This window comes from Scyliorhinus torazame, chromosome 4, assembly GCF_047496885.1.
Source record: "Scyliorhinus torazame isolate Kashiwa2021f chromosome 4, sScyTor2.1, whole genome shotgun sequence".
NCBI classification, from domain to species: domain Eukaryota; kingdom Metazoa; phylum Chordata; class Chondrichthyes; order Carcharhiniformes; family Scyliorhinidae; genus Scyliorhinus; species Scyliorhinus torazame.
The window spans coordinates 210,985,192-210,997,574 of NC_092710.1; the positions used below are offsets into that span (position 1 = coordinate 210,985,192).

At 46.8% G+C, this 12,383-nt stretch overlaps 1 protein-coding gene across 3 annotated transcripts in view; it reads left to right on the plus strand.

Annotated features, from left to right (window-relative positions):
* The window catches only part of ptprk (protein tyrosine phosphatase receptor type K), an 877,717-nt gene that overhangs the window by 637,033 nt on the left and 228,301 nt on the right, over positions 1 to 12,383 (plus strand). For all 3 annotated transcript variants that reach the window (XM_072499228.1, XM_072499225.1, XM_072499226.1), the window contains exon 12: positions 5,044 to 5,317. In XM_072499228.1, the coding sequence (XP_072355329.1) occupies positions 5,044 to 5,317 (274 nt within the window). The remainder of the gene's footprint in view (positions 1 to 5,043; positions 5,318 to 12,383) is intronic.

Sequence of the window (12,383 nt, forward strand, 5' to 3'; positions counted from 1 at the left end):
TCCTCTCCAGCCTCCTTCAGTATTCTGGGGTAGATCCCATCCGGCCCTGGGGACTTATCTACCTTAATATTTTTTAAGACACCCAACACCTCGTCTTTTTGGATCACAATGTGACCCAGGCTATCTACACCCCCTTCTCCAGACTCAACATCTACCAATTCCTTCTCTTTGGTGAATACTGATGCAAAGTATTCATTTAGTACCTCGCCCATTTCCTCTGGCTCCACACATAGATTCCCTTGCCTATCCTTCAGTGGGCCAACCCTTTCCCTGGCTACCCTCTTGCTTTTTATGTAAGTGTAAAAAGCCTTGGGATTTTCCTTAACCCTATTTGCCAATGACTTTTCATGACCCCTTCTAGCCCTCCTGACTCCCTGCTTAAGTTCCTTCCTACTTTCCTTATATGCCACACAGGCTTCGTCTGTTCCCAGCCTTTTAGCCCTGACAAATGCCTCCTTTTTCTTTTTGACGAGGCCTACAATATCATTCGTCATCCAAGGTTCCCGAAAATTGCCGTATTTGTCTTTCTTCCTCACAGGAACATGCCTGTCCTGTATTCCTATCAACTGACACTTGAAAGCCTCCCACATGTCAGATGTTGATTTGCCCTCAAACATCCGCCCCCAATCTATGCTCTTCAGTTCCCGCCTAATATTGTTATAATTAGCCTTCCCCCAATTTAGCACATTCATCCTCGGACCACTCTTATCCTTGTCCACCAGTACTTTAAAACTTACTGAATTGTGGTCACTGTTACCGAAATGCTCCCCTACTGAAACATCTACCACCTGGCCGGGCTCATTCCCCAATACCAGGTCCAGTACCGCCTCTTCCCTAGTTGGACTGTTTACATATTGTTTTAAGAAGCCCTCCTGGATGCTCCTTACAAACTCTGCCCCGTCTAAGCCCCTGGCCCTAAGTGAGTCCCAGTCAATATTGGGGAAGTTGAAGTCTCCCATCACCACAACCCTGTTGTTTTTACTCTTTTCCAAAATCTGTCTACCTATCTGCTCCTCTATCTCCCGCTGGCTGTTGGGAGGCCTGTAGTATACCCCCAACATTGTGACTGCACCCTTCTTATTCCTGATCTCTACCCATATAGCCTCACTGCCCTCTGAGGTGTCCTCTCGCTGTATAGCTGTGATACTCTCCTGAACAAGTAGCGCAACTCCGCCTCCCCTTTTACATCCCCCTCTATCCCGCCTGAAACATCTAAAACCTGGAACGTTTAGCTGCCAATCCTGCCCTTCCCTCAACCAGGTCTCTGTAATGGCAACAACATCATAGTTCCAAGTAGTAATCCAAGCTCTAAGTTCATCTGCCTTACCCGTAATGCTCCTTGCATTAAAACATATGCACTTCAGGCCACCAGACCCGCTGTGTTCAGCAACTTCTCCCCGTCTGCTCTGCCTCAGAGCCACACTGTCCATATTCCCTAGTTCTCCCTCAACGCTCTCACCTTCTGACCTATTGCTCCCGTGCCCACCCCCCTGCCATACTAGTTTAAACCCTCCCGTGTGACACTAGCAAATCTCGCGGCCAGGATATTTATGCCTCTCCGGTTTAGATGCAACCCGTCCATCTTATACAGGTCACACCTGCCCCGGAAGAGCTCCCAGTGGTCCAGATAACCGAAACCCTCCCTCCTACACCAGCTGTTTAGCCACGTGTTTGTCTGCTCTATCTTCCTATTTCTAGCCTCACTGGCACGTGGCACAGGGAATAATCCCGAGATTACAACCCTCGAGGTCCTGTCTTTTAACTTTCTGCCTAGCTCCCTGAACTCCTGCTGCAGGACCTCATGCCTCTTCCTGCCTATGTCGTTAGTACCAATATGTACAACGACCTCTACCTGTTTGCCCTCCCCCTTCAGGATTCCCTCTACCCGTTCGGAGACATCCTGGACCCTGGCACCAGGGAGGCAACATACCATCCTGGAGTCTCTTTCACGTCCACAGAAGCGCCTATCTGTTCCCCTGACTATAGAGTCCCCTATAACTATTACTCTTCTGCGCTTTGACCCTCCCTTCTGAACATCAGAGCCAGCCGTGGTGCCACTGCTCTGGCTGCTGCTGTTTTCCCCTGATAGGCTATCCCCCCCGACAGTATCCAAAGGGGTATATCTGTTCGAGAGGGGGACAACCACAGGGGATTCCTGCACTGACTGCCTGCCCTTTCTGGTGGTCACCCATTTCTCTGCCTGCACCTTGGGTGTGACCACACTTACATAACTGCGATCTATGACGCTTTCCGCCACCTGCATGCTCCTAAGTGCATCCAATTGCTGCTCCAACCGAACCATGCGGTCTGTGAGGAGCTGCAGTTGGGTGCACTTTCTGCAGATGAAGCCATCCAGGACGCTGGAAGCCTCCCGGACCTGCCACATCTCACAGTCAGAGCACAGCACCCCTCTAACTGACATTGCGTCAATTAATTAAAATTAAAATTTGTCTTTTTTTTTAATAAATACTTTTTTTTAAATTACAAAGTTACTGTCAACTACCTGTTACCTAGCACTAGATTTCTAATAGAAATGCGATAGCTAACTATAATATCCTCCGATCTCTGGCTTAGATATCCTCTAAATTATAATTAAGTTATTATGTTTAATTAGTTCCCAAATAGTCAAAAAAATTTAGGTTAGAATCCCAACCAGCCACTCAGGTCACAGCTTTTCTGTCCCCCCCGACACACACAATTTGAAAAAAGGTATAAAAGTAAAAATCACTTGCTTACCTTCTGAGATGTTCTCAGGTTCTCTCGCTGACAGAGACTGCTCCTCCACCTCCAATCCTTGGCCTGCACAATGCTAATAATATATAATATAATATGGCACTTACCTTACACCAATGGGTCTTATTATTAGGTTAGAGGAGGAGGGTGGGTGGGAGCCACTACACGTGTAGTGTCTCGGGTTTCCTCTCCACCAGAATTTATTGGGGGGGGGGGGGGGGACTTGCCAGAGGTCGAACTTCCGGTTCCCGCCGAAATCCAATGGGCTGCTCCTGTAAAGGTAAGTGCTTTTAAACTAACTACTCACCTCCCAGAAGGCCCCTGCGCACCGCTGCCGCCGAAATCCAATGGGCTGCTCCTGTAAAGGTAAGGTTCTTAAACTCACTACTCACCTCCCAGAAGGCCCCTGCGCACCGCTGCCGCCGAAATCCAAAGGGCTGCTCCTGCAAAGGTAAGTGCTTTTAAACTAACTACTCACCTCCCAGAAGGCCCCTGCGCACCGCTGCCGCCGAAATCCAATGGGCTGCTCCTGTAAAGGTAAGAGCTTTTAAACTAACTACTCACCTCCAAGAAGGCCCCTGCGCACCGCTGCCGCCGAAATCCAATGGGCTGCTCCTGTAAAGGTAAGAGCTTTTAAACTAACTACTCACCTCCAAGAAGGCCCCTGCGCACCGCTGCCGCCGAAATCCAATGGGCTGCTCCTGTAAAGGTAAGAGCTTTTAAACTCACTACTCACCTCCCAGAAGGCCCCTGCGCACCGCTGCCGCCGAAATCCAATGGGCTGCTCCTGTAAAGGTAAGGTTCTTAAACTCACTACTCACCTCCCAGAAGGCCCCTGCGCACCGCTGCCGCCGAAATCCAAAGGGCTGCTCCTGCAAAGGTAAGTGCTTTTAAACTAACTACTCACCTCCCAGAAGGCCCCTGCGCACCGCTGCCGCCGAAATCCAATGGGCTGCTCCTGTAAAGGTAAGAGCTTTTAAACTAACTACTCACCTCCAAGAAGGCCCCTGCGCACCGCTGCCGCCGAAATCCAATGGGCTGCTCCTGTAAAGGTAAGAGCTTTTAAACTAACTACTCACCTCCAAGAAGGCCCCTGCGCACCGCTGCCGCCGAAATCCAAAGGGCTGCTCCTGCAAAGGTAAGTGCTTTTAAACTAACTACTCACCTCCCAGAAGGCCCCTGCGCACCGCTGCCGCCGAAATCCAATGGGCTGCTCCTGTAAAGGTAAGAGCTTTTAAACTCACTACTCACCTCCCAGAAGGCCCCTGCGCACCGCTGCCGCCGAAATCCAATGGGCTGCTCCTGTAAAGGTAAGTGCTTTTAAACTAACTACTCACCTCCCAGAAGGCCCCTGCGCACCGCTGCCGCCGAAATCCAATGGGCTGCTCCTGTAAAGGTAAGAGCTTTTAAACTAACTACTCACCTCCAAGAAGGCCCCTGCGCACCGCTGCCGCCGAAATCCAATGGGCTGCTCCTGTAAAGGTAAGAGCTTTTAAACTAACTACTCACCTCCAAGAAGGCCCCTGCGCACCGCTGCCGCCGAAATCCAATGGGCTGCTCCTGTAAAGGTAAGGTTTTTAAACTAACTACTCACCTCCAAGAAGGCCCCTGCGCACCGCTGCCGCCGAAATCCAAAGGGCTGCTCCTGCAAAGGTAAGTGCTTTTAAACTAACTACTCACCTCCAAGAAGGCCCCTGCGCACCGCTGCCGCCGAAATCCAATGGGCTGCTCCTGTAAAGGTAAGGTTTTTAAACTAACTACTCACCTCCAAGAAGGCCCCTGCGCACCGCTGCCGCCGAAATCCAAAGGGCTGCTCCTGTAAAGGTAAGTGTCAATACAGCAATTATCCAGGGGTCCATTTCTTGACCACTATTGAGTGACATCTGGTGAAAAGTGGAAGTTCTTGGAGTTGAGTAAGGGCAGAGTCCGGTTCGACTGTTTTCCCCTCCCCAGGTTTGAATTGTTGCTTGCGATACCATCGAATGTGTCCCTGCAGGAGTTGCCACACCTCTGAGTGGATATCAGAAGAGCATTATATGACAAACACCACTGAGTGCTTTTACTTATTTTAACATCAATTTTACTGCAATGGCCGTTTTTTGTTGAGAATCCAAACATAGCTTTCATAGATTTTCTTTTGAATTAGATGAGACATTCTATTTTCTTCGCCAAAAGCTGAAACAAATTGCATTACTTGCCAAAAAACAGTTGTATTGAATGGAAAATTGAAAAGTATTTATAACCTACATAAAAATAAATGAAGGTGCTGTACACATTGGTAAATTAATCTTTATATTTGTTCTTTCAAAGTGCCTACCAAATTGTTGTTGAAGAAGTGAATTCCCGCAGATCTAAAAGGGAGGCCAGCTCAACAGAGTGCTTCCAAATTCCAGTCACCTATCAAACAGCTGTAGCTCGAGGATCGCCATACTATTACGCTGCGGAACTTCCTCCTGGTGGAGTTTCTGAACAAACTACTTTTACCGTGGGCGACAATAAAACCTACAATGGCTTTTGGAATCCTCCTTTGGCCCCCAGAAAGGGATACCACATACACTTCCAAGCTGTGAGCAGCGTTGAAAAGGTGAGTGGTGTGCAGTAGTAATTCAAAGATTTCTTCTTGCCTGATGCTTTTCTATAATTTCTGAGTGAATTTTGTCTCTGCATTCTAGCATGCCATTTATGATGAATGTCTGTTTGGATACCAGGTGTGAAAACCTTTGGATGTTTCCCAGCAAATTCAAGCTAAAATAGTTGGAGACAAAACAGAAAATGATTCCCAACACATTTTTCCATGCTTGGTAATTTAGAAGCAATTGAAATAGAACATAGAACATTACAGCGCAGTACAGGCCCTTCGGCCCTCGATGTTGTGCCGACCTGTAAAACCACTCTAAAGCCCATCTATACTATTCCCTTATCGTCCATATGTCTATCCAATGACCATTTGAATGCCCTTAGTGTTGGCGAGTTCACTACTGTTGTCATTGCCTCCCATTTCTGTCCACATTAGATCAAATTGAACACACACATCCTATATTTCTGTCTGGATCTTCTACAATGGATTTTGGAAAATTAAATATTTTGAGGTTCAGCGACCATATAAGATATTTAAGACAAGGAGACTTAATTCAGTGGTATCAGTACAATTTAATAAGCAACAAAAATTGTACGTTACAAATGAGGATGATCAGTATCCGAGTTCAGATGGTTCTTGCTTCCCACTGACTCCAATGGCACAAATGACTCGTGCCTCCTTTTTTCTTTTCTCTCCTTATGTCTTCTTGAAATCTGTGCAATGAACCTCTTTCCTCTGTCCTTTTTATCCTCTGAAGCCAGGGCCTCTTCGATGTCCTGAAGTTGCCGTCGTGCTTTAATCTTGTTATTTAATTTGTCAATGTATAGATTAACTCTTCAAGCATGGTCATGGTCAGATTCTTAACACACAAACTGCTCATCATTAACCTTTTTCTGGATAACTATTTGCCAGAATTGATGATCCCTCTAATCATTTAATTGTAGCCACAAGGCCCATTGATCTGTACATTTCAAAGCATATCCTATGGCATCTGTCCTCTACTTCCCTTTTCCTATTCACGTTATCAGTATCACCCCGCTAGAGTGTGATTCCGATTTAACTTAAATGATGAAACATTTCCTCATCCATGTAAATTTAAGCTTCAATTGATACAAAATGCACATAAAAAGAATTCATAGTACACAATATTTTTGACAAAGTATAATAAAAATAGAGAAAGAATGAAATGGTTCACATTTCTTACAAGTTGCATGAGTTGCAAAACAAAACTTTTCACTGTACCTCGGTCCACGTGACAATAAATCAAATCTAAATCCATTACGCAAAGAGTTTTGTTCAGTAGTGAGCCATGAGAAAAAAGATACATAAATATTCAGCAAATTACATGGTGGTTCAAATTCCTTTTCAAATGAATGACAAGAGTTGTATTCTAATTAAACCGGTCTCCTTTGATACACTGCTTCATATTTTGAATTAGAGAAATAATTTTGTAAAAGGCTGGTGACGTTGTAAGTGGATTGACTAAACAGCTGGATTGCTTCACACTGTTCTTATTTTGCTTGTTTTACTTCTGACCTTTAAGAGAAAGCGAAAAGTAAAAGAGATTAAAGTTTATTCCTGTACTCTTGGTGAATTTGAATCTCTCTTGGCAGTAAACGATTAATCCACTCCTTAATGAAGATCCAAAGGCAGGAATGGCTTGTTATTCGGCTGTGAAAGCCTAAACTAGTTCTATGGGAAACAGAAATTGCATAGTTTGGCAGTAATTTATTTTATTCAATACTGGAGTTAAGTATAGTCACCAGGAATTTGCTTGGGAATTCTCCTGTTCTGCCACTAGCATTTCAGCAGGATATTTGCAACAACCCTGGATTAGGTAATTTGGGTTTCTGCCAACATATTACAGCAGCCAATTGGCGATACGCCCAAGGAAATGCAGCTGGTTAAAATTGTTGTTTTGTTGTGATGCTAAACCTTTTGTGATTTAAAAAAAAATATATATATAATATATATATATATATATATATATATATGTATGTGTGTAGTAAAGGCTCGACCCCAATCAGACTTGTTATTGGAATGTGAGGGGGTTAGGGGACCCGTGAATACAGCAAGAGGTTTTGCGCACTTGGAAGAGTTTAAAAGCTATTGTGGTGATGCTGCAGAAGGCCCATTTGAGGATGAAGGGATCAGGTGAAGCTTAGGAGTCAGGTGTCTCATTCAAGGTTTGAAAGCAGGGTTCGGGGGGGGGGGGGGCATTTTGGGCAAGAGGATGAGGTTGCAGATAGAGATGATGGTGGGTGACCAGGGGGGCAGGCACGTGATAGTGAGGGGTGAGTTGGAGGGGAGATTGGTGGCTTTGGTGAGCATATATGGCCCCAATTGGGATGCTGCATTATCGTGAAGAGACCGTTGGGTGCCACCCAGCATTTGGATACCTATGAGCTGATAGTAAGGGGGGATTGAAACAGTGCTGGAACCGAGGGCGGGCAGGTCCCAGCCGCACCTGCTGACCCAGTCAGGTGGGGGCGGGGGATGCGCAAAGGTGTTGGCATGGCTTATGAGGGAGATGGATGGAGTGGATTCGTGGAAATTTTTACACCCAAGGGTTTGTAAGTATTTGTTTTTCTCCCCGGTGCACAAGGTTTTGTCGAGAATTAACTTTCTTTGTGGTGAGAAAGGTGCTGTTGGCGTCAGAGTATTCGGCGATTGTGATCTCAGATCACACTCCGCATTGGATGGTTGTTATATTGGAGAAGGGGGCAGCCCAGAGGCTGGGGTGAAGAATGGATGTGGGGTTACTGGCGGATAGGAGCTTTTGTGACAAGATAGGGAAGGTGATTGAGGAGTCGGTGGTGAGGGAGGAATGTCAACTATTGGTAGAAGAGATTTTGGAGGTTGATGGGGAGGTATGCGCCCGGACCCAGGTTTCCTGGCAAAGAGGAAGGAGTTATAGGTAAGGTTTGACCTATTGTCCAAAGGGAAGGTGGTGCGCCAATTGAGAAGGACGAAGCGGACTGTTTATGAGTATGGGGAGAGTATGTTGGCAGGTCAGTTCCGTAGGGAGGCTACGACGAGGGGGTTCGGGTGCAGGACAAGACGAAGCAGTTGCTGGTGTTCCGGAACAGATTAATAAGGTGATAAAGGAGTCCTATAGGGACTTGTATAAGTCGGGGCCTCTGGAGGAGGAGCGGGAGATGAGGGAAATTTTGGGTGGGCTTGAGTGCCCGAGATTGGGGGAGGCGAAGAGGGTAAGCTTGAGGAGCTGGTGGCAGGTGGGAGGAGCAGAAGGTGGAAATTGGAGGATGCAGGCAAGGAAGGCGGCAGGGCTCGACCAGTTCCTGGTTGAATTTTATAAAATATTGAAGGATGGACTGGTGCTGTTGATGGTGAGAATGTTTGAGGACATGATAGACAGGGATGTCTTGTTGCAGAGGACGGGGCAGGCCCCCATCTCATTGCTGCTTTAAAAGGACAAGGTTCCGATGGAGTGTGGGTCACGTAGGCCCATATCTCTGTTGAATGTAGATGCCAAGATATTGGCAAAGGTGTCGGCGTTAAGGTTGGAGGGGCGCCTTCCAAAGATGATTGGGGAGGACCAGACGGCGTTTCTAAAGGGCAGACAGTTGTCTTTGAATGTGAGGAGGCTGTTGAATATGGTGCTTTCTCCGGCAGAGGGAAGGTAGACTGAGGTGGTGACAGCGTTGGATGCGGAGAAGGCATTTGATTGGGTGGAGTGGAGTTACTTGATGACGGTATTAGAGAAATTTGGCATTGGGCCAAAGTTTGTTTATGTGAGTGCAGCTGCTGTATAAAGAGCAGACGGCGAGCATGCACACAAATAGTACGACTCGGAGTATTTTACATTGCACCAAGGGATGAGGCAGGGATGCTCCATGCTCTCCCCCCCCCCTTCTGTTTGTATTGGCTTAAAATCCCTTGGCCATTGCACTGAGGAGCTCGGTGGAAGGGGTTGGTGAGGGAGGTGGGTGGAGTATAGGGTGCTCTTATATGTTGATGACTTGTTGTATATTTCGGAGCCGAGCTCTTCGGTGGGGAGCGTAATGGATTGCTTCAGAGATTTGAAACATTTTCAGGGTACAAATTGAATTTAGGGAAAGGTGATACTGCAGAGGGGACAGCAGGCGGGGGTGGAGGGGGGGAGGGGGGGGGGGGGTGCGGGAGGGTTAGGCCTCCTAAATGTGGTGTATTATAATTGGGTGCCAAATGCAGAGAAGATTCTGGGATGGAACAGGGAGACTTTATAGGTGAGGATGGAAGCGGGGTCTTGTAGGTGGTTTAGGGTTGTCAGTGCTGGCAATGGCGCCGCTCTCGTTGGCCCCAGGGAAATATTCGGTGAGTCCAGTGGTGGTGGCCACATTGAAGATCTATAGGCAGTTTAGGCAGAATATTAGGTTGGAAGCTGGGTCAGGTGGGACGCCGATTAAGGGAAAACATGGGTTCGTGCCGGGGAGGATGGATGCAAGATTCCAGGGATGGGAAGAAAGGGTGATTAAGGAAGTGAAGGATCTGTTTCTGAGAGAGCGATTTATAAGTTTGAAGAGATGGGCGAGGAGTTTGGACTGACGCAGGGCAAAGGTTTGAGGTATGTGCAGGTGTGGGACATTGAGTGGAAGGTCTTTCCGATCTTCCCGAGAGCGCCTGCCTCCTTGTTATTCGAGGCAGTGTTGTCAGCGGGGGGGGCGGGTGGGGGGGGGGGGGGGGGCTGTTGGAGAGGAAGGTCGTCTTGTTAATTTATGGGAGGATTTTGGAGGGGGATCAGGTATCTATGGAGGGGGTTAAGGCAAAGCCGAAGCGGGAGGAAGAGTTGGGGGTGGCATTAGGGGAGGGACTATGGTGCGAGTTGCTGTGGAGGGTAAATGCCTCGACTTCGTGCACGAGGTTGGGGCTGATACAGCTGAAGGTAATGTTACAGGGCACACCTTACAAAATCTAGGATGAGGCAGCTATTTGAAGGGGTGGAGGATTTCTGTGAGCGATGAGGGAGGGGCCCTGCGAACCATGTGCATATGTTTTGGTCCTCCTTGAAGCTGGAAAGGTTTTGGGGATCTTACATGTGGACATAGAGCCCGGTCCCCCAGAAGCCATATTCGGAGTGTCGGTGTGGCTGGAGCTGATCATAAAGTCATGCAGTATGCAGCATGATTTATACAATTATTTTTACATGACAGGAGGAGAATAATTTGGTAGAGCACCTTAAGGTGGGCACGATGTTGGTTTTGTTGTTTATACATTAAGCACCCCAGTGACATAGTGGATAATCTATTTTCCTGTTGCTTCTAAGATACAGATGCCTCTTTGTTGCATTGGTTTTGTAAATCCATATTGGTTATCACTGCTTTAAATGTAGGTAAACATTAGGGGAACAGACCTTGATGAAACTCTGTCTGGGCAGAGATTTCTCCAGTCTTTCCGCCCATGGCTGTGATGTACTGACTCATTTTGTTGGTATTAGTCAGTTGAATGGTGGAAGATGAGTATGAATTTCATCCCAATCAAAACTCATCCTGCATGAGATTGGGAGCACACCTTCAAATGGCTTCCTCTGTTCTGAATGCTAGTTTATGACACATCAACTATGGCGGCAGCTGATTTATGTAGCTGTGGTTAGCAACTTAAATTTATAACGTTTGTTATTTTTGTCAATTTTTGTTTGTTTTCCTGAGTTATATAGAACATAGAACAGTACATCACAGTAGAGGCCCTTCAGCCCACGATGTTGTGCCGACAATTTTATCCGAATCTAAAATCAACCTAACCTCCACCCCTTCAATTTACTGCTGTCCATGTGCCTGTCTAAGAGTCGCTTAAATGTCCCTAATGACTCTGACTCCACCACCTCTGCTGGCAGTGCATTCTGCACACCCACCACTCTGTGTAAAGAACCTACCTCTGACATCTCCCCTATACCTTCCTCCAATCACCTTAAAATTATGTCCCCTCGTGACAGCCATTTCCACCCTGGGGAAAAGTCTCTGGCTATCCACTCTATCCATGCATCTCATCACCTTGTACACCTCTATCAAGTCATCTCTCTGCCTTCTTCGCTCCAGTGAGAAAAGCTCTAGCTCCCTCAACCTTTCTTCATAAGACATGTCCTCCAATCCAGGCAGCATTCTGGTAAATCTCCTCTGTACCCTCTCCAAAGCATCCACATCCTTCCTGTAATGAGGCGACCAGAACTGGACACAATTTTCCAAGTGTGGTCTAACCAGGGTTTTATAAAGCTGCAGCAAAACCTCGCGGCTCTTAAACTCAATCCCCCTGTTAATGAAAGCCAATACACCATACGCTGCCTTAACAACCCTATCAACCTGGGTGGCAACTTTGAGGGATCTATGTACATGGACCCCAAGATCCCTCTGTTCCTCCACATTTCCAAGAATCCTGCCTTTAACCCTGTATTCAGCATTCAAATTCGACCTTCCAAAAAGAATCACTTCACATTTATCAAGGTTGAACTCCATCTGCCACTTCTCAGCCCAGCTCTGCATCCTGTCAATGTCCTGTTGTAACCTGCAACAACCCTCAACACTATCTACAACTCCCCCAACATTCAAGTCGTCGGCAAACTTACTAACCCACCCTTCCACTTCCTCACTCAATCATTTATAAAAACCACAAAGAGCAGAGGTCCCAGAACAGATCCTTGCTGGACACCACTGGTCACCGACCTCCAGGTGGAATACTTTCCATCCACTACCACTCACTGTCTTCTTTCGGCCAACCAATTCTGTATCCAGACAGCCAAATTTACCTGTATTCCATGCCCCCTAACTTTCTGAATGAGCCTACCATGGGAAACCTTATCAAATGCCTTACTGAAATCCATATACACCACATCCATTGCCCGACCTTCATCAATGTGTCTCGTCACATCCTCAAAGAATTCAATGAGGCTTGTGAGGCATGACCTGCCCCTCACAAAGCCATGCTGACTATCTTTAATCAAACTATGTTTTTCTAAATAATCATCAATCCTATCTCTTAGAATCTTTTCCAATATTTTGCTCACCACAGATGTAAGACTGATGGATCTGTAATTCCCAGGGATTTCCCTATTCCCTTTCTTGAACAAGGGAACAATATT